Source organism: Epinephelus moara, chromosome 16 (genome assembly GCF_006386435.1).
Source record: "Epinephelus moara isolate mb chromosome 16, YSFRI_EMoa_1.0, whole genome shotgun sequence".
NCBI classification, from domain to species: Eukaryota; Metazoa; Chordata; class Actinopteri; order Perciformes; family Serranidae; genus Epinephelus; species Epinephelus moara.
In genome coordinates this window covers 18,091,399-18,114,347 of record NC_065521.1, presented here as the reverse complement: position 1 = coordinate 18,114,347, position 22,949 = coordinate 18,091,399, and the positions used below count along the sequence as shown (strand labels likewise).

The 22,949-nt window shown below is 41.0% G+C and overlaps 1 protein-coding gene across 4 annotated transcripts in view; it reads right to left on the bottom strand.

The window, feature by feature from the left end:
• The window catches only part of LOC126402688 (helicase ARIP4-like), a 99,584-nt gene that overhangs the window by 17,253 nt on the left and 59,382 nt on the right, over positions 1–22,949 (bottom strand). For all 4 annotated transcript variants that reach the window (XM_050064854.1, XM_050064856.1, XM_050064858.1 and 1 more), the window contains 3 exons: positions 6,916–7,159; positions 3,227–3,360; positions 2,784–2,957 (listed from right to left, as the gene is read on the bottom strand). In XM_050064854.1, the coding sequence (XP_049920811.1) occupies positions 2,784–2,957; positions 3,227–3,360; positions 6,916–7,159 (552 nt within the window). The remainder of the gene's footprint in view (positions 1–2,783; positions 2,958–3,226; positions 3,361–6,915; positions 7,160–22,949) is intronic.

Below are 22,949 nucleotides of genomic sequence, written 5' to 3'. Positions count from 1 at the left end.
TGAGACTACTTGGGCAATAAGGGAACGGTACATGATGTACCCTGAGGAGGTTTTAAATATTCTGATGCACATGGCAGCTAATCTACGAAAACTACACACAAACACACAAACACACTCACATACACACACACACACACACATACACTCTTCACAGGAACAGAAGAGATTTTTGACCTCGGCCGTCTAAATGTGTAGGCAGACTTTCACTAATTGGGTTAAAATGTTTCCACAGAGGTTGTGGAGTCCGTTCGCCCCTGTAAGAATTCAAAGCAATCTGCAATAGTGCCAGGGTTTGAAATAAAGTTAAACTTCCTTCATATTGTCTTTGCCGAAGGCTAAGATGACCGTAGAAGTCACTCACTCTGATTGATGTAGCGGTTGGTGTTTTCTTTGGACGTGTTTTTGAACATTATCACCAACATTCATTCCGACAAATCATCCCGAGGTTTCAGACTAACGCTGGCCCACATGTCTGCTGTTTTGTGGCTTTCTGAATAAAAACCTCATTCAAAATTCGGGTTGTTTTTCAATCCTCTGTTTTATTTCCTGGAAATTGAAGCTGATGCGGCCTTTTAATGTGCCGACTTTCCAGACCCCTGGGCTCAGAAAGCAATTTGAAACAGTGTGTAATTTAATAAACGCATGGCTGTCATGAGGCTATTAGGGCTGCTTTGCTTAATCTCTGAAAGACTGATGCTTTAGAGATGTGATGTTTCCACCAGACATAAAAACTACCAGAACTGTGTATTCAAGTGATATTTTCCTTTGACAGATCCCTCCCTCAGTGACTGCTAGATGTGCCTTGGAGCAAGGTAGTGGACCTCAAATTGCAGCAATGGATTGGCTTCATGGCCTGTGGCTGAACTGGGCAGCTGAAGGGTCTAATTGTGATGACATGAAAGTCAAGAGAATAAACCTTTTAAAAAAAAATCCCATTTATCATCAGAGCATCAGTCTGACCTCTCTGCCTGAACATTCAACTTTCATTCATTCTTATTGTGATTGTAGCTCTTTTCATAACGGTGCTTTCACTAACACCTATGATAGAAAACTGTAAATCCATTACTTTAACAGCAATGTTACACATTCCATGTTTGTACTGAAAGAGGGATCATAAAACATGTAAGGTCTTTATGTTAAACAACCGCCTGCTTCTGACCTGTGAACTTCTGCTTTTTAACACGGTATTTGACCGTTTAAACTTCCATAGAATGTCAGGTTTTTAGGGAACAGAAGCTATCGTCAAAGCCATGTTAAAGGGTCAGTTCACCCCAAAATAAAAAACAATCTAGACTGTTTTAGTGTGAATTGCCAGGTGTTGTAGATATCGGCCGAAGAGATGTCTGCCTACTTTCTTTGGAACAAGATAGCACTCAACTTGTGGTACTCAAGGCACCAAAAAATAAATACATCTGAAAGTTCAACGGGAATGTCTCTTTCCAAAAATCCTGACCTGGTTACTCAAGATAATCCACAGACCTTGTTGTGAGCAGTTTCATGTAGGAGCTATTTTCTTTCTTCCAAACTGCACTTACCAACTGCATCACAGCACAGGCGAAAGTGTGAATCTACTGCTAACTCACCTAGCATCTCTAAGCTAGCTACCTTTACAGTTCAGCAGAGGAGGACGCCTTCAATGTTTACACCTTGCACTGTGAAGTGCACAAGCCTCTCACTCATGAGTAGATGCACACTTCCTTCTGTGCAGTGATGCGATTGATGGGTGCAGTTTGGTAGAAAGAAAAAATGTTCTCACGTGAAACTGCTCACGACAAGGTCTGTGGATTATCTTGTTGAGTTTTTCAAATATATGAAAAAAAGGGCAGACATTTCTACGGCTGATAAACAGCACCACAGGTAAGAGGAAAAATATGTATTTTTGATTTTTGGGGGGGTGAACTGTCCCTTTAAAAATGATAATAAATAATGGAAGTGAGTTGAAAATCTGTGAATCTATCCATAGTTTTATAAAAGTGGACTTCAATGTTGGTGTAACTTGCACACTTGACATGTGAAATACAAACTCTTCACACGTTGTACCAATGCTCACACTGGGCTGTTAAGGCATTTTAAGAATTAGCATCTGGCCTATTTAAGGCTCTGCCAAGCTATGCGGACAGCTCAGAATATACAACTGGATGATGGGTTTTCACAGCTCTGTGTTGCTATCTGCTTTCATGACTGACCTACTAGCCCACTTACGCAATCAGAGGTTCAAGGGTTATCTGGGTCGGAGACCTTCGATGTGTGGGGCACTAATTCAGGCATCTGAACTCCTCTGTCATTATTTTATGATAGAAATACAGCCTGGTTAACATTAAAAGGGGTTGTACTTTATATGAAATGCATTTTCTCTAGAAAATTTAGATTTTTATTGTTAATACACCAAACATGAGCCACAGATTTAAGGAGTTTATTCTGATCCTGATTTCCAAAAGTGTTTTTACACACGTGATAGAAAGCTGTTCTGCGCTTCTGCCTGTCAGTCTGCTTTTGTCCTGCGTATTACCTCACTCTTTTATCTCAGCTAATGAAAAGGAAGAATACTAGCAAATAGTAAAAAAAGGATCCACTTTAAACATGAAATTTAACTCAAAATAAAACACTTAATTTCTTTCAAGGAAAAGTCATAATACCTGTAGAAAAAAAAGTCAAAAACATTCCTCTTATCTGCAGTATTTGTTTCAGACAATTATGAATAAATGATGTAAAATTAAAACAACTTCTTTAAGCAGTTTTGCTGATCTAAACTGCTTCAAGATGATGGTGTGTGTCTGTCTCACCTGTTTTGTGTGTGCTCTCTGTGGTGGCGGAGGTGGGCACATTAGTCTTGCTGTCATCCTCGCTGACGCCAGTGCTGCTGGAGTCCAGGCAGATCACTCCCTGCCTGACCGACTTCACTTCTTGCTGCGATGCCGTCGATGCTGACGACGATGACACGTGCTTTGTCACATCGCCTGGAGAGAAGGATAGGAATGATACAGCAGATGACGAGAGTAAAATAAAGGAAAGAGAGGAAAGAAGACGTTATGTTGTATGCAGACAGGTTACTAGTCCCCAGTTAAAGAAGATGTGAGACATAGTTGAACCCCACAGCTTAAATGATTTGGTTAATAGTTGGGATTAGGGATTTATCTGGATGTACATGTTGGAAAATTGGCATTTGATGGACCAGTGGGTGTTGTTAGTATTTATGTAAGTTTTTTTGAGGGGTACATGCTCTCACCAGTTGTGTATTCAGGCAGCAGTGGTACGGGGAAATCCTGTTTGCTCTGCTGCTCCAGACGTCGCCTCCTCTCCAGCTCATCCTGCTGGGCGGCTTTGGTCACGGCCTCTAACTGATGCTCCCTCAGTAACTTCCTACACAAACAAACAGAGAAAAATAACATTTGTAAAAATGTGGTTTCACAAACTGACAATTGTCAGTATATTTGTTAACTGTAGGTTGACATGTGGTTTCATTGTATACAAAAGTCACCAGCGTAAAATTTTGGCATTGTACATTTATGCAAACCAAAGATTATGCAACATTTGTAGATTTCATAATGTTTCTAAAGTGACATAGCTATAGTGACATGTATATGAGCAGAGTTTCTCCTCAGGCGAGTCTGTTGACAAGCAGCAAACAGCAGCAAACCAATGTTAGAGATCAACAAATAACAAATATTTTTACCGAGATGTCGGACATTTCCAACCATGTTGAACCAAGATATGTTTTCCTCACCCTAACCAAGTGGTTTTTGTGCTTAAACCTACCCACAAGTTAAAAAACATAACGTGAAATGTACAAATTTAACATATGACACATACAAATTTAACATATCCATGGTTTGAGGAAACACAAAATGTCAGCATTTATTCTTGTGATTAGTTTGCGTAGTCATAGCACTGGAGTTACAACCAGGTATCAACTATTTCTTTACAGCTACATTAACCACTATAAATTAAATATTAGCATGAAATCAAATTACTCTTTTAGCTAATAGTTTTGGTGTAATAGTTGGTTAGTTTTTACAGTTTGGTTCAATCTCATATCAATTTTGTTTCTAGCCATTTCCAACTGGTAGGGCCGTAACGGTACATGTATTTGTGTCGAACTGTTCGGTACGCGACTTTCGGTTTGGCACGACCCTGTACCGAATTATTGGGTGCAGGATATTATTTTATTTTATTTTGTTTTATTTTAATTCTGTTTTTGCGAGCCGAACCATTTAAAATATCTAGTTCCCCGACGGACATAATTGAGTGACGGACCGAGTCCCACCGTAAATCTCCGCTTTCACTTTGTGCAGCGCATTCTCGCATTTTGACAACATGGCAAGTGAGCCTGACGAACCTGAAGACCCACCCGCAAACCTTAAGTCCTCCGTTTGGGAACACTTTGGTTTCAGGGTAAAATACGAAGATGGAAATAAACAAGTGGACAAGACAAAAGCAGTGTGCCGACACTGCAGAACAGCGGTCGGGTATGTACTTGGAAACACGTCTAACATGCTAACGCATCTAAAGCGACACCACCCGAGTTTGAACGTTAACCGGCACGACTAGAAAAAGCAATCTGGTGCAAACTACGATATCGTCGTCGTTTAAAAAGAAAGAGCGTTTCCCTGACCATCGCGCTAAAGAAATAACCAACGCCATTGGAGTTGAGTAAAATTGTTTAAGCTGCACTTTAGATATAAGCATGTTTTGTTTACTGCACTTTAACAAAGTGGGAAAGCTAAGTAAGTTCCTAGTAAAACTGAATCTGAGCAGGCTTTAAAGCTGACCAGCTGCACTATACTTTTTATTTTAATTGAGTAAAACTGTTAAAGCAGAAATGTATATTTATATTTTTCATTCAAAAAATGTGTTAAAAAAACAGCAGGATTTTATTTTTCACTTTTATATTTCTATTTTCATTCAAACAATGTGAAAAAGCAGGATTTTATATATATTTGTTTCATTCAAAAATTGTGTACAAAGAGTTAACTGCTGTGGTGGTATGTTTTAATAAGGTTACCAATAAGTAAAAGATATTTAATAGTTGTCTATTTTTTTCATTACTGTACCGAAAAAAAAACGAACCGTGACTTGTGTACCGAGGTACGTACTGAACCGTGATTTTTGTGTACCGTTACACCCCTACCAACTGGATACAAAAGCTCTGATAAATCCACCGCAAGCTAATGTTAACTACCTGCGGACAACATTAGCAACTAGCTAGTGAATGTAGCCTAGCATTAAATATTAAGCTGTTTAACAGCCAGGAGTTTTTCTCAGGAGTCGGTGGAAACAAACCACAACTGAAATTAGAGTTAACAGTGGACTTACATGTCCTAGTGGACAGAAACATGACTCCAAATGAATGCTAATGTTGCTAAATGTCTGCTGGAGGCGTGAAAGTGTTAGCTATTAGACAAGTTAGCTACAAGGACTTTAACAGGGCAGCATGTCCGTTAGCATGTTTTTGACTTTGTCTGCCCCTTAGTGGTCAAAAAAGTGTGGAGTCCAGCATGAAATCCAGAATAAAATTTAGCCAATTTTGTTTCTAAAGTACACAGTAAAAGACGATTAACAATACAGTGTGTGTTTGCTGTTGTTCAGGATTGTTTTTTAGGATGTAAGAAGAAATTAGGCTCACTACAATTTAAATAAATCTAAGATATCATGTGTTAATGCACCCGCAGTGCATCATATATTATAAATTTATTTTTCAACTATCAGAATAGGGTTTGCCAAATAGGTTTTCAACTTCAGTGCACACAATAAAAATATTGAGGAAATGAAGGCAGAGTACTGCAAAAGTCAAGAACAAAAATATATAATAGACAAACTACATTAAGAATATGAAAAATATACCATAAATATACTGTAATAAATACCTATCATGGTTTAGAATGAGAGCTACGTGTGCCTCTCATATTATTATTATTATGATTATTATTATCATTGTGGGCTGCATTCTGCCACTGCCTCCTACACACACTCCCTCAGTATATCTCTACAGAAGCAGAAAGTTGCCAATACTTTGACAGCATCATAATTTCATTTCAGGAGAGAGAGAGTAATATGAGGTAAATGATGAACTTCTGGGGAAATAATACATAAGTTCAGCACAGTCTGATCAGAGGAAATGTAACTGATGTAATGTAATACATAGCAACATGTAACTAACAGAAATGACTCCACTCATTAACACTTTTATACACAAACAGATGTTTGCATCTGTGTCTGAGGTTGTTGTAAAGATGCTGTTACGTAAAGCAACAGCATACTTGTGGCTGAGCTATATTATGGTTTCTGGCAGCCGCAGGAAATGAAGTTGCAGACTGAGCATGCGGCTGCATAATCACTGACAGATTTCATCAGTAATTGTGTGCTTTTGTTCTTCAAATGAGAGTGAAATCAGAGATGAGGATGAAGGAATCCAGAGACAAACTAGAGAGATGATAAATCCTATTATCCAGCCAGCAATGAATGTTATTATAAAGACAATATGAGTCGAATAAGCTGAGTGAGTTAGTTTACTCTGCACCTCAGCAGAAACATACTCAGGGGATTTCGTCGTAATCCCTTTCATCTTGAGGTTGACTGGTTGCTCCTTGCCAAGCATTGAGTCAATTTCTAAAATCTAGTCAAAAAATGATTGAAAGAAACTCAGCCCTGTAGTCTGATTTGAGTTGTTATTATGTTTAATGTATATCATCAATGCTGTGTTCCCTTTTTTTTTTTTTTTAATTCTGTTTGCTACTACATTGAACTGCATGTCACAGGTGACTCCAGATGTCCGTGGACTGCAGATAAATCCAGCTTTTAGCTACATGTAGGCATATACTGTGTATTGATCCCCACACAAGGAGCATGTGGGCGTCCATTTGAACCCTTTAACTGAGACAGTCTTTCAAGTTAAAGCGAGGACGCTGAATTCAGTACCTGATGTTGCGTCTCATGTGTGCCGGTTTGGAGCTTCTCTTCTTGGGTCCCATCAGGGCAGAGGGAGGGGAGGGGCTTTGGCTGGCCGACCTGGATCGGGGTCTAGAAGCGGGCTGGGAGGGAGGAGGGTGGGCCGGCGTCTCCCCTGAAGGTGAGGTAGATGGGGGAGGGGTACACTGCCATGCAGCCGAGTCGCCTCCCTGAGCCTCATTCTCTGAGCTGAAGGGGGCGCTGTGGGACTGGTCTGTGTGGGGAAGACAGGTGGAGAATTAGTGATCGTTATTTAAAGCGAAATAAAAAAAGGACAAACTGTGACAGGGCATGATTATCAGTTTATAATCTTATCGTCCATGATTCTAAATCAATTTACAAACAGGCCAAAATTACTAGCAGTATTCTGCAAAGAATGAGACTGCCCTAAGACAAATAGTAAAATTTCAACATACAAAAATAAAGCCAAGATTAAGGAATAATTTCTGAATCAAATCTCAAAACATTCAGACCTGTAGTATTTTCACTGTTCTATAGTGCACACCTGACTTTGATTCTGAAGCATGAATCCCGCTGTTTTACATATGTCTATGAAATACTGTACATACTATGTTAAAGTTTTTCATAAAAAAATCCACTATTTTGTGATTAATTTCCCATCATTTCACAAATAACCAAACTCAGAAAAGCTTCATGGCTTGTATAACAGTTAGTGACTCAGTGGAAATGGCATGAAACTGCTTGTTAGCATGACGGCTTCACAACTCAAAAACAATTAAACCATGAAAAACTAAGAATGGTCACATCCAGGACACCCCTCTCTTAAAGACAAGGACGGTGTCTGCTTATAACTGATCTCAGCGCTGGCATCACCTTAAGTCACACACCTATTAATTATAACTGTCAGTTAACAGGACAATGTAAATCATTTTAATGAATCATTAGGTGATGTCAACAATGCAAAATCAAACATGCGCATCATCTCAGTAAAGCACGTAACCAGTCTTTGCATGATATGTTCACTGTGCTGGTAAACATATTGTTTAAATATGCTCAGATGGGTTTGCCACAGGTGTGGATGACACCCCTACTGTAGTCAGATATACAAGATCAAATGGTTAAATGTCACTCTATACACAGACCCGTACAGGTATTCTTATATCCAACAGGACTTGTTTTGTCGAGCTGCTGAAATTTTTCTAAACATGCATGTTTACTGTGTTTGAAATGGAAACTCCCAACAACCTGCTTTGACTCACTGGAACTGCTGTTGCCAGCCGGAGCCTGTGAGGATTTAAGTTTTCAAATGTATTCAAATTGACATTAAACTAAACTACATATGCAAAACAGCATGAAGAAGATTTCTCTCATCCTGAGCCAAAGCACACTCCAATAAAAACACATCATGAAAATGACACCGTATGGCACCTTTAACTCTGTTTGTCTTATTTCTATTCCTCGATCTTTTCCTAAACTCGTCTTTATTTCTAGTTTTCTCCATGTCTTCTTCTGCCTGTGTTTCAATTTCACCTTTCTTCTTCTTCTTCTTCTCTCCTCCTCCTCTCTCTAAGTTGTTCTGGCAGAGACACACTGAACCAGATCTGAGGCTTATGTAAGAGCTGGATCATAAATATGGACGGCTTATGAAACACAAGACAGGACACAAACACTGACACACACACGCACACACAGACACACACACACACACACACACACACACACACACACATACACACACACACACAAATAGACAACACACACACTCAACATAATGGAGCATGGACGCTGGGGATGAGCTCACTGCATGTTGAAAAACAACTTACATAAAACGCCCCTTCAGTCCATCTACGTGATAACAAACTTCTTGATCTGGCTGCTAATGACAGCAGCCTGTCTTGGTGTGTGTGTTTGTGAGTGTGTGTGCATAAGTGTGTGTGTGTGTGTGTGTGTGTGTGTGTGGTATGCTTATGTGTCTCAGGGTGGCATTTCAAAAAACAGTTTACTTGCAATCCTTGATTATTGTGATATCACATTAGTTACTGCCTGAGAGATATAAAAATGTTTCATTAAATCACAGATGTAATAAAATACATTTAAAAATACATTTAGAGTCCTAGTACCTCCACCCATAAAAATTTTGTGGCAGACGTGCTACACCAGAGGTCTTCACAACTCGGGTTCACTCACAAACAGTGCTGACTCTGGACTCACATTAGGCTAGTTCCAAATTATGAATACACATATCAGTCTAATTGTACTTTAATGTTAAAATAAATTCATGCACGTCAGATTTAGGTAGATTTTTCACACAGACTGGGTCCAAAAGACTTTTTTGAATACCCTGCTAACACACAAACAAACAGGACTGGAGACACAAACAACTTTGGCTAAGCTAAACATAAGAACAGATGAATATTTCTAATATGTTTCTTTAGGCTACAAATACTATTCCTCTTCAGATAATAATGTAAAGTGGCTATTTTAAAACCATGTTCTTGTTCAAGTTATTTCAATCAAAGAAAAAAAAGAAAAGGAAAAACAGGAAACATAATTTCCTGTACGCCACATTTCCAGGAATGAGCTGCCAAACATTGTGTGTCTGGAACAGTAAATGTAAAAGCTTTAATGACACTGGACACAAGTTTATAGTTATTATGTCCTATATAGATAAGAGCAGCAAAACACATGAATATGTCCCAGACTGGATTTACACATCCCCATTTTACCCTCTCCTCCCTCCAACTCAACCTTACAGAACAGTTATATAACGATTCCTGAAATGCACAGAGCCTCAACATCAACACACACACACACACACACACACACACACACACACACACTGTGAGCACTCTAAAGAGACACTCAGGGGGCAGACAGGAAAGGAAAGAGGAGAGGGGAGTTAGATGAAAGCGAGGTCATCATTCAAAGAGAGAGAGATGCACTTCAGAGTGAGAGGGGGTGGACACACACACACACAGACACACATATACACACACATTAAAAAAACAGCGGTGACACACACAAACAAGCACACACAGACGTAGATTATGGGAAACAGGACTGTTTCCTCTGCTCAGGTCAAGAGGACAACAAGTTCTGGAATTATTCACCAGAGAGAGAGTGTATGTGTGTGTGTGTGTGTGTGTGTGTGTGTGTAAATAAGTAAGAGTTAGCTCATGTCTCTGCCATTTTTGGTGTTTATATTCAGCCTACAGGGGTGCACTGTCAGGATAGGCAAACCAGGCAAATGTTTGGTGTTTGGCCCCCCACAGTCTAGGGTTGCCTCTGTTAACCTACAACTAAAGCCCCATTTCCTCCAAGCAGTACGGCATGGTTCAGTTCAGTTCGATACGCTTTTCTTTTTTTTTTTTCCCTCTCAGTATGCTTGTTTCCACTGTGAAAAGTTGTAGATGGTACCAATGGCACCGCTCTGTACTGTCCCCATTTTTGGTGACCCCTCTGTTGGGGTACCTAGCACACAGATCTGGTGTTAAGAGGTGGAGCTGTGAACACTGCAGTCTACTGATTGGTCAATAGCAGACGGTCACTCTGCTCAGGGCCGAGTTGTGTGTCAGTTTTTTTTTTGTTTTTTTTTTTAAGATATTTTGTGGGCATTTTTAAGCCTTTAATCGATAGGACAGATGAGCGTGAAGGCGGGAGAGAGAGGGGGAGTGACATGCAGCAAAGGGCCACAGGCTGGAGTCGAACCCGGGCCGCTGCGGCAACAGCCATGTACATGGGGCGCCTGCTCTACCACTAAGCCACCGACGCCCCATGTGTGTCAGTTTTATTAGCAGACTATAAATATAAATGAAAGGATGACTCGGTGCCTCTTGCAGCAGCTGTTGTCGGAATAAAAAATAACTTAATTCACTGGGCCGACTGCAGGCGACTTGTAATGTTACTCAATGCGTGAGGTGCAGACGTGAATCAATCAACACACCTTAAATTTCCCTTTAACAACTTTGACCATCACTGTTTTATATGACATACGATTTTACGTAGATTAATTTTGGCCGGGTTATATGAACTGCATATATTCTAATCCTCACTCTGAAAAAAACAAGGGTTGTTGAGCGCCGTTCCTGTGGGCTACAGCAACACTGAACCCCTGAGCTTGCCCTAATAAGACTAAGTGCACGAACCCGCTATTTTCTAAATATCCCATGGAGAGAGACTCTCACTGTAGCCTGTTTTATTTTGTTCTGAAAATGTCGGCGTGCAGCCTCGTTCTGTGGATGATAAGCAAGGTGCAGACTTCTATCTGTGTCACCTGTAATGAGGAAATACAGTGAGTGACAATAACCCCGCCCACATTTAAGAGTACTGTTTGTGGTGTTGCAGTACCTAGGGTCTAGGTACCATGTGTGAAGGGTTACTTTTGGTTCCAAAGGTACCACGCCGAAAGTGTTTGGTGGAAATGGGGCTTAATAGACTGACTTTTGTTGTGGCATGAGACCTTTATGAGAACGTATATGAACATACAATACTAAAGAAACAATAACAAAAATGAGAACAAATAAGAGAAACAGTAGTAATGTAGTGCAGGAGAAGCACACCCGTTTCCTAATAACTCCACCTGTTTCTGATTTCTGTTACCAGTGAAGATTTATAGGAGTAGGATGTGGTGGAGCAGGCCATTAGCAGACTGGCTGACAGAGTCCAAACATTTAACAACCACTTTAATGGTTTTACCAGATAAATTTATCGGTTTCAGAAGAGATAAGGACCTCCGGTCGGCTGTGAGAGCAGCTGAAGAGGAGACTCAGTATCAGCATCAGGACAACTTTATGTTGTTTGGCTTGTGTTCATGTATCCGTCTCCAGCACTAAAATGATTAGTTGAGTTATGACATTAATAGTTAATCAAGAGAAAATGATCTGCCCCTTTCAAGTGATTGTTGTCTACAGCAAAGTCAATTAAAGAACATAATATACATGTGTACATCATCATTGCAGGAAACTAGATGTTTTTAAGTATGAAATATTTACAATAAGCAGCATTGTCACAAATTGGTCTAATTATGGAAAAAGAAATGAAGCAAACAAATAAAGCAGATGCAACTGGAAGATGTTGAGCTTGGGGACTGCGGTGGGCATTTTTCTGTATTTTCTGCCATTACAAGACAATTAAAAAAATAAAAAGATGAATTGAAAATGAAAATAATTGTTATGTGTACAGTTACAAAAGACTGCCAAGGTAATGTCCTTACCTTTGAGGTTGTTTTTTTTTTTTTTTTTTTTTTATATCAAAGCGAGGACACTTATGTAACATTTGTCACTTTGAAAAACAAGCTGGCACTCAGCCGACCACTTGTTTCTGTTTCACAGTACAAAAAGTACTACGTAAGAACTACATTTTAAGAGAAATCCCGCAGAAGAAAATGCAGGAAAACAAGTTTCATAACCTCTGGGTACTAACACTTTTCTGTACCTCTATACCCTCTCATCCTGTCACTACTATGTGAGTAGTGACAGGACTATGTGTCTCTTTCCAGGTGCTCACAGGAATAAACTCAACTTCTGAAAAATTAGAGGAGACGCCAAGACGGTGAAGGATCGGAGGTTTGAACAGAAACTGGTACATTTATAACTGAGCAGCTGTGACTTTGTTTTAGAGCAGTTTGGAAGCTGTCAAGGTGAAGTGCCTGACACACACACACACACACACACACACACACACACACACACACACACACACACACACACACACACACAGTCACATAGATAAAGATAGACATACAGATTCATACACAAAAACCCTCAAACACACACCTTGGGGAGACTCTTATCACAATATGACCAGACAGTAGGGACAGGTTATACAACAAAAACACTCTCACACACACCAATGCACATAATTCGTTACATAACTAATGAATCATTCCATACTCGCCACTAAGGACCCAAGAAACCGAGACTTGAATCATGCTAAACAAGCAAACACACACATTTTGGGTGCTGTGGAAATGATAACTGCATTCTGAACATACCCGCCAGAGTAGTGGGATCCTTCTAGCCTAGATCTGTGGCACTGATAATTACTAAACACGCCCATTTAATCAAGTGATAACATTCTAACCGCGTGTTACGACACAAGAATAGTGGCCTTCTAATCAAAATGGCCACTCTGATAAAAAGTACGCCAAACACATTACATAACACTTAAAAAAATCACAACTGCTGATTGTATGAACAAACAGTGAAAAAGTGTTTGAGAGGTTTGCGAGAACTTCTTGTAAACATGAGACTGAGCATTTCTCAGTGAAAAGGGCACAAAACAAACCTCCTTTCAAGCCTGCAGAAGAAGAGTGTTTGCTATTTAAATGATGGTAGCACTTTCAACTAATGAAGTGAATAACATCGGCCAGCTCATCATAGTGCAATGATGTGCTGGGGAACCTTTGGTCCTGGCTTTCATATGGATGCAACTTGATGCACACCACCCACCTTAACACTGTTGCAGACCAAGTACCCCACCCCCTCTGGACAACAGCACTCCCTGAAAGCAGTGACCCCCCAGCAGGACAATGTGCCATGCCACACTTCAAAAGCTGTTCAGGAATGGCCTGAGGAGGAACTTGACAAAAAGCTCAAGGTGTCGACCCGGCCTCTTAACTTCCCAGATCGCAATCTGATCAAGCATCCAAGGGACATGCTGCTCCCCCGCCTCGCAACCCACTGGACTCAAAGGAAGCACCACCAATGCCCTGGTGCCAGACATCACAGGTCATCCCCAAAGGTGTCTACGCCTTGACATGTCAAAGCCAAGTCCGATCAAAAGAGGTCCCACTGTGGATGGGAATTGGTTCTGGGGTCCCATGGATGCTCGATGGGATTGAAATCTGGGGAATTTGGAGGCCAGGTCGACACCTTGAGCTCTTTGTAACGTTTCTCGGGCCATTGCTGAACAGTTTTTGCATGGTGGTAAGGTGCATTGTCCTGCTGGGGGAGCACCACCATTCAGGAGTGCCATTACCATTAAGGCGGTGTACTTGGTCTGTAACAGTGTTTGGGTGGGTGGAGTGTGTCAAGTGGCATCCACATGAGTGTCCGAACCCAAGGTCTCCCTGCAGTACATTGCGCTGTAACGAGATGATCAATGTTGTTCACTTCACTTGTCAGTGGTTTTGATGTGATGGTCAAATTAAGATTTTCTTTCCTTAATTAGCTGGACAGATAACAAGTCCACAAACAATCTGCTTGTTGTTAAGCTGATTACAATGACTTCATGTGTTCTGTGAAAATGCAGACTTGCACCAAAGCCTTTTTGTTTTACTGTGACTTGGGGAAATTTGGAATCACTGAGTTTTGTTTGGCTGACAACTGAGGAAAGCTTTGTAACTCTAATGTCTGTCATCTCTGCATTTTTAACTCCAGCTGAAAAAAAAATGGTTGGAAGGAAAACTGCTTGTATTTATCAGAATTCAGAGTAATTTGTTGCTAATTTGGCAACAGCTCACACTTCAACTGCAGTAACTAGTTGCTGGTTTTAATTCTGGTCTTAACTCAGCTTCAGAGGCCTGCCCGCCTCATTAAGAAACACTCCCTTGTGCATAAGTCCAATGAAGGTGTTATCTTTAGGTGACAATTGGATTTGGGGAGCCAATTGTTGCTAAGAGACTGAGTCAAACTCAAGTATTCTGCTGCAAGTGATAAGCAGAAGTAGAAAGCAAAACAATCGTGCCGAGGCGTAGGCAACATGAGATGATGATGAAGTATGAATGCAGTCGAGCCCTCAACCTCTATCACCACACACTGAGCAGAGAAAGTGAGAAAGTGTCTTGATGCAATGCTGAATCATCGGCAGTCAGCGAGTGTCAGAGTAAATAAGCACCCGCAGCAAATTTTCTAAGCCATTAATTTGCTCAGTTGGACACTCCCTGTGGGCTTGAGACTTGCTGCTCTGCACAAAAAAGCAACACAACATGTACTTGAGAGATATGTGGCTCTGAAGAATGCGAGGCCATTGGCAACAAAATCATGGTTACTGTGTGTTTGTGTGCGTGTGTGTCTGTCTCAGAGGGGGGTTGCAGTGGGGAAATGTCTTCTGTAACCACGAGGTTATGTAACCACATCTACGTATATGTTAGGTGTTTATATAACTGCTTGCACTGTGCTGACGAACACAACACTGCATTGGCGTGTGTTGGTGGCTTTCTTTCAAGTGTGTCAGTGATTTAAAGAGAAGAAAAAGAGAGACCACAGAAAAGATTAAAAAACTACAGGAAGAAAAAGAGAAACCAAACATTGTGTCCAAAGAGCGGATGCCTACAGTATCTAGAAGCAGCAATATACCATATACGAAAACCTCGCAATGTGTTTTCCCATCAACTCCTCTGTGGTCCGACAAATTTGTGTTACTCTTAGGTGTGAAAACCCTTTAAACCCTCACTGGATAAATTCAGGCTGTTTTCTTGGCTCTGTAAAAAAAACTGTTAGTGATAGAAAGTGTTCACCCAACAGCAATGAAAACAGCTTGCACTGAATAAGGTTTTCTTCTTGCTCTTTAGAGAAAACAGAAAAAACTTCTTAGGAACAGATGGATAAACGACTGCCCTCGAGCTCCAAACACCAGTAAAGATTATAATCTGTAAAAGTCTTCAGATAAAACATTTTCTGAGCTGCTCCATTAATAATTACTACAAACTGTGACAGAGCTGAGAGTGATCTCCCCGTGAGGATCTAGTTTCTTAGAAAACTGTAAACCACAACCCCGAACCCCTGAACTAAGGTGCCACTGTTTTCAGGTGTGTGTGTGTTTTCCAGTGGCTTCTTTAACAAACAAATCCATATTTTAATGTCTCAACTCTCCTGCCTCTGCTTCTCTTCGCTGTGAGTCACTGACCTGCATACTGAAATAAATGAAAGGACATAAGTGGACAGGCTGTCTGTGTCTCGCCCTCTGACTGTCTACGCAAGCAGATTATAGATGACGGCAGTTATTTACTACAGCATGGCGGAGAATCCTCCACGTCACACACGTCTCACAGACACACACACACACATACAGAGGACAAACTGTCTGGTTATCCAACACAGACGGGGATTCCAGGAAATAGACAGGAAATGGAGGGATACAGAATTCGTTGTAGCAGCATTTGCTGTGGTTTCCAGGGAGAAAAGTGATGAATGAATTCTTTGCCCTGTCTATTAGGAACTATAAATATATGTATTCTCTCATAGTTATTCAACATGTTTTGGAAAACTTCAGTGGAGATTGTGTAATGGCTGACGTTTGAAATGCCATTGAGAGGGGCAGCTTTTGTTGCAAAGAGTCTGAGGCAAAATGCCAGATTTGAAATGAGAGTTCTTGTTGAGGGAATCATTGATTAATGATTCCATTAAACCCCCCTTATGTAATTAGCATGGACACACTGATATCTCTTAAAGGAAGAGATTTAATAAATGTGAAATCTGCTAAGGAGATTGCAAGTGGCAGTCTCTGGCTGAAACTGAAGCCAACATTTAAGTGCCAAAAACTGCAGTTTCTGTAATGGCCACTTGAGGCTGGCTCCAAAAATGAGTCAATCCCCACAGACCCCCATGTCAAAAGTCACAACTTAACAGCAGCAATCAACATGTTTACAGTCTGGTACAAAAGACGGTTTGGTCTCTAAAGCTAATTTTAACATTCATGACAACTGGACAGGGAGTGACTTTTACATAACTCACCGGTTTACATTTTATTAAGGCCTAAAGTTATGCATATTTAAGGGTGAGTATGCTTGAGTGACAGGCTCTCTCTGAGGCATCACTAAAGTCCATGAGTCAGATCCACCCCTCACTCCTCTACAACTCTACCCTCTCGTCCAAATATGGTCACTTCTGGCTCCAGAAAAGCAAGATGGCAACAGCCAAAATGCCACACTCCAAGCTTTTAAACAGGAGTCCATTAACCAATGGGCGACATTGCGGTACTAGGTCCATTATTTTATACAGTCTACAGGACATGCCATCGACATCTCAGGCATTATCAGTTTGGATTTTTTAAATATAAAGACATTTCTTATCTGTATTTATTCAGAGGCTTTTGATACGGATTTTTAAAATTGGAACTTGAATAAATCATGCCAAATTAAAAAAAAAACTGTCTGGAAAAGGGGGTTTTAAAATACAATTTGCAACTAAATCAGAGTTTGTATTATATTTCAAAGTAGGAGGAGGACCTTGTTCCAGTTAACTATGGTGGTCAGCATCTTCTTGCAGCAGGAAACACACCAACCTTTAAGGTAAGGTTAAGGTGTGGTGGACATTAAATTGAGGTAAGAAAATCAGCTTAAACTGATTTTATCATTTTTCAAAAACATCAGTCTCTTTCTATGATAGTTAGTAACCAGAATATACGTATCACTACCTCTCTACTCTACATGGACCTATTCATGCACATATTTCTATCACAGTTGTATCACTCTGCTCCAATCTTTATACGTGAAATCAAATATGGCAGAATTACAGTTTTTTATGGTCTTATCTGACCCGCTCCTCCTCTTCACATCTATCTATTTCTCATTTTCTCACCTCTCACTTGTCCTCCTTTCTTTCCTCATCTGTCTGATTCTACCTGCCGACACCTCCTTCTCCTCCTCCTCCTCTTTAATTACCCAGCTGCACTTGTCTGAATTAAATCTACTTTCATTTCTCCCTCACACCTTCCCTCTCTATTCACCTGCCACTTCTTCTCCCAACCTTTACCCATCGAGAGGAGCAGAGCGTTCTCTTGCCATTACGTGTTATTTCTTCTCATTTTTCTTTGCGTCTCATCTCCCACCTTGCCTTTCTTCCCCCTCTCCTCTCGTCCAGGTACATGTTTGAGCGTGCTCATTGGGCTGCTGCGTCCTCTTTGTTACATAAGCTTCCCCCCCGATAGGTTATAAAACACAGAATAATGCCTCACAGGGCAGGAAGACGTTGGAGACATTCGGCATGCTGCTCTCATTACAAGGTGTAATTACATCTGTCTAACTGACTGTGCTAATTTTGACAGGCTGACATTACTTCACAATAAAGTACGTTCTTTGGTAGTGTCATACTGCAAAGGTTTGGAACATTCTGTATGTTCTTAGCTTCTTGATCATGGATATGTACAGAAATATGTGACAGGCTTATGCACCTGTATTTCAATGTGGTTCATAATAGAAAATCATGGGGTCATGTCAGTCAGGTTAATAGTTAATGAAAATAAGGGCAACGACCAAAAAGTTTCTTTTTCGAACAATGTTAAGACAAAACGGGGCACATGAGTCATGAGTGTGGTTCGTGCCTTGTTCCTACCAAATTTCACCACAAACTGATATGACTTTAAGATATCCAGCTAATTACAATGAAGTGAAACCAGGAAATCAGGAGTTTCCTTAATTTTAGAAAAAAGTATGTCTGTCTCCAGTTCAAAAGGCAGAATGGGGAGAAAAAAAAATCACAATGAATCTCATTTCCAATGAGAGAGTTTAACATTACGTACTTTAGTCGTGATCCACCAAAACCACAAGACACTCCCAGCCAAATAAAATCAATTCTCCGATTTGCTCTAGTACATCATTCCCTTTTATTTTAGGCCAAACTGATTTCTGGATCTCCCTGAAAACATACTCGGTAACATCTAGGGTTGAGTCCAGCTCTTGACAAGTCCAACAGAATGACAGACACGCAAGCTAACAAAGTTAAAACACATGTACACTCACTTTGTTGGGGATGAGGACAAGACAGTAAAATGTCCGTGCAAACTGAAATGTGATGGAAAAACACAGATCACAGATGGAAAAAAACAGGAAGCCTGATTTTATCTGACCGTAACCTGCCACATCCGATTCAACAAGGTGTTTGTGTTACTTGTCAGAAGGGGGTCAAAATGTCAACATGACAAAAATGGAGACAGGTCATGGATGAAGGTGTTATCGAGGTCAGTAGGTTGTGTTGAGTCAAGGTCAACGTGCAACACTCAAAACTTCTCTTATTCTCTTTCATATTACCACCTCAAGGCGCCTCAAGAGGATGCTGCACACAGTAAAACAACCTGCTTTATTAAGAGCCCCATTTGCTTCTACACACACACACACACACACAGCCCGAGTCTCACTCAGACAGAAAGTTGCTCTCTAACAGACAGACAGGCCACAGACGCTGAGGCTGGTCGGACGAGGGGGGACGCTTATGTAACTGCTGCCTCTGGCTGTTACACAACCAGCATGTTCACAAGAACCTCACGTCCTGTACGCGCACACACAAAGATGTACCGCGTCACAGACTCGCAGAACACACTCGAAAGAGCTGGCAGACGAACAGTGACATTTAAAGAACACCTAGACTTACAAACACATACATTCAAATGCACAACGGCAGATATGTTGTGTTGTGTGTGTCCGTCCTGTGTGTGTGCAAGCATACGCGATACAGTGTGTGTGTGTGTGTGTGTGTGTGTGTGTTGTCAGTGTTAGGATTTTTTCGCCTCGCCCCTGCTGTTACGGAGAGCTCATACTGTTCTTTTACTTTTACGACTGCTTTCCAGACTGCAGCAACAAGAAAAATGTTGGAGATGATTTCAGGTGGACAGATCGAGCACGCAGACGGACTGGTGACCAGACAAATAAGAGGATAAACAGATCAATAAATCAATCAAGGACAAGACAGACTGAAGAAGTCTGAAAACCTGACAGTCGCAATTAATGTGTTAAATCTGGTTAGAGTGATATATGAGCAAGAATTATCCATTTAGCAACAGATATTCCAGATAAAAGTCTCTTTTTCCACTTGTTTCATGAATGTTTGTTGCTCTAAACTCTGTTGCTCTGTCCACACATTCTTGTTTCACCTCATCACAGTGTCCACAGGGGTGAAGCGAGGAGAAATATCACACAGATCAGACATAGAGAAACAAACCACAGGTCTGAAAAAAAGAGAAAGAAAAAGCCGAAACCAAAGAAAAAATACTTGTGGAAAAACAGTTGTGGTTTCCTTCTGAAGACAAACCGAGATTTAACTGGGTTATGTAACTTGCCTTGACAAAGACAAAAAAAAAAAAAAAAAAATTCGAAAGACTAATACAGCTCTCAACATGACAAAACCACACACATACACACACACGCACACACACACACAAATCTGACTGACACACACACCTCTCTTATATAACAGACTGCCCTGAATGAGTTATTAAGGCTGCATTATTAGAGCGAGGCAGGTGAGTTATGAAACCCTCCCACTGTGTGCGTGTGTGTGTGTGTGTGTGTGTGTGTGTGTATCAGAGAGACGATGAGGCGGTGAGACAAACACGACAAAGAATGCAGAGAGAGGCAGAGGAAAGAAGTAGAGAGACAATGACTGTGTGGTAGAGAGAGCAGCAGAGGGGTGAGGCGAGGTAGAACACTCTGTTTGTAGGCCAGTGTGTCACTGCTGCCGAGGAGGAGGAGGAGGAGGAGGAGGAAGAGTAGGGAGTACGAGGAGGACACACACGCACACGGCTGAAGGCTGCCATCCATTATCACAGTGCTGGTCATACTATAGCCTGTTATATAAACCCTAGCAGCATTCAGGACACTGTGCATACTTTCAGCCTCTGAGAAATCTGACCTACTCAAACGCAAACCACGAAAATCTTTACAGCTCCGCAAAAATGTCTGTCTTCACTCTTTAACAGGCATTTTACTCTGTCTGAATCTGTTGGGGTAGCATCAGAGTCACAGCTTGTCATTACTGCATTCTGGCTTTAAATTAGTGTACTGTAAAGCTGAAATGCAATATATGTTCTTCTTCTAAAGCAATGATCAGGTGTTTTAAGACTGGCATATGCGCTTGGTGCTTCCAACAGGGGCGCTCCCAAATTTTTTTCCATGGGGCCAGACGGGGCCACTGGAAATCTTGGGGTGGCACACCAAAACCAAAAGCCATAACTGAATTTTAGAAATTCTAATATGCTGTTGAAGTCGAGGCTAGTGGAAAGCTATGTATATTTGGGGCGGCAGTAGCTCAGTCCATAGGGACTTGGGCTGGGAACCGGAGGGTCGCCTGTTCAAGCTATGTAAGTATTAAATGGAGTAATAATGTCCTGTGCAGTAAATGAAGTCACACTCCCTCAGTGTGTGTTGTAATTCAAGCTTCTCTGTTCTCTGTTGTGGTAGATGGCCCGGCTGCGAGTGCATGTTAGTGCATGTGAGGCCCTGACTGTGTATCCCAGTGGCTAGCTAATCGACGCTGTGCTGCAATGTGCTCATGCGATGGTTACTGCTGATAACTGCAATAGCGTTGTCGCAAAAGTGTAACGCACACCCTCTAGCTGCGGCCCCACATTACTAACATTAGCTATGTCAGCACTGTTGTTGTTGCACTGACTGCACTGTTATCACTGTTAGCTGCTAGCCACCAACTCAGGTACCTCCATGTTGAGAGCTGTGTGCAGACAATCCTGGCTCAGACTCTGAATCATAGATATGCTCTGAATGTTGTTACTATTATCTGATGTGCATTGACTAATACAGGTACAGTTAACATATTACGTTCCACGACAATCCTGTTTTATTGTGTCATGTATCTGTACATGTTAGGCCATTCATTGTTCTTCAATAGTGGTCCTTTTCTTAAAAAATATAAAAATATACTTCTACATACAGCTTCAATTTGAAGGAGCATGTTGGTTTTAAAGAGTGAAACCTTTACTGAGAATAGGTCTACTCAAGTTGAAGAACTCCACATAGAAGCCTCCAATCATTTTTGATTATTTTCATGAGGGATGAAGCGATGATTATCTGGGAGCTGTGGTCCCCTGGCCACCCCGTTGAGGCGCCACTCTCTCCCGTGCTCTAGTTTTGTATTGAATGAACCGCACTGTACTTTCTTACTGTACTTCAAGGCGTCATGACTGAGATGTGATCACAATGATTGGATACTATGAATTTCTTTAACTGAATGAAACTATTCAAATTAGCAAAGAGATTTGTAGGTTTTTTTCACCTCTACTTGCTTCCTTTGTGAAAAAACCTACGCACAGCTTTCATATGTATGTTTCAAAAAACTGAAATTGGCTACCCAGAACACCCTTTTCTGTCAGCCTGTAGGTAAGTGGTTGATCGTAGCCAATGTCATTCAGCTGTTTGTGCACATCAGGAACAATAGATGTTAATCATGACTAGACATCCTGCCATCGCTGATGTATTTTCAACATATTTTCAGTTTAGTAACTTCTTCAGCTTGTGGCGAGTTACATATTTCAACTTTAAATTCAAATAATGAACCATTCAGGTGAACACAGAACAATTGTATCAATCTCTATTCAGGTTTTAAAAGGAATAAAGGCTCTACAGGTTTTATAAATAGGTGCCATTTTAATCAGGTAGTATTTGGTTGCAATGTGAAATAATGTGACTGCTGTACTGTAACACTACACAGCACTGCAGCCATTTAATGAGAGAGAAAGAGAGACAGACAGACAGACAGACAGACAGACAGACAGGGTTGAATAAGGTAAGACAGAGGAGTTTTTCATCTGCAGGAACAAGAGACCAGTGTAGCAAAGAGAAAAAAAAAACAACAGACTTGGAGATAAAATCTGCACTTATGGGGATTACATCTATAATCTATAAGACTAAAAAGCCCGAGGAGTGAGAGACAAACAGAAGAAAAAAGAAGCAGAGACGGGAGGGGAGCAGGGAACAGAGTGAACAGCATCGTGCAGCACTGAGATGAAAAAAAAAAAAAATGGGACATCGTCCAACAAAGACAACTTTAAAAAGCAGGAAATTTACATTGAGGGAGAACAAAGAGCAGCTATATGATCTGACAGGAGGAAACAGAGGGATCAAAAACCCCAGACATTTGACAAAGACGACATCGGAAGAGTGGGAATTAGAGCCATGTGGCCGAACCAGCGAAGCCTACATCCTCTGAGCTGTGGTGTTATGAAAGCAGCCAGACTACACGTGTTCCCGGCATTTGGCCCGACCCGGCGCTGGTCTGGACAGGTTGTTCCTGCCCGGCATGCCGAGGTCAATTATAACCGAACAGAGTGTGCCGAAAGGAGGAAAAAAAAGAATCGGTACATCAAGCTCCTTCCTG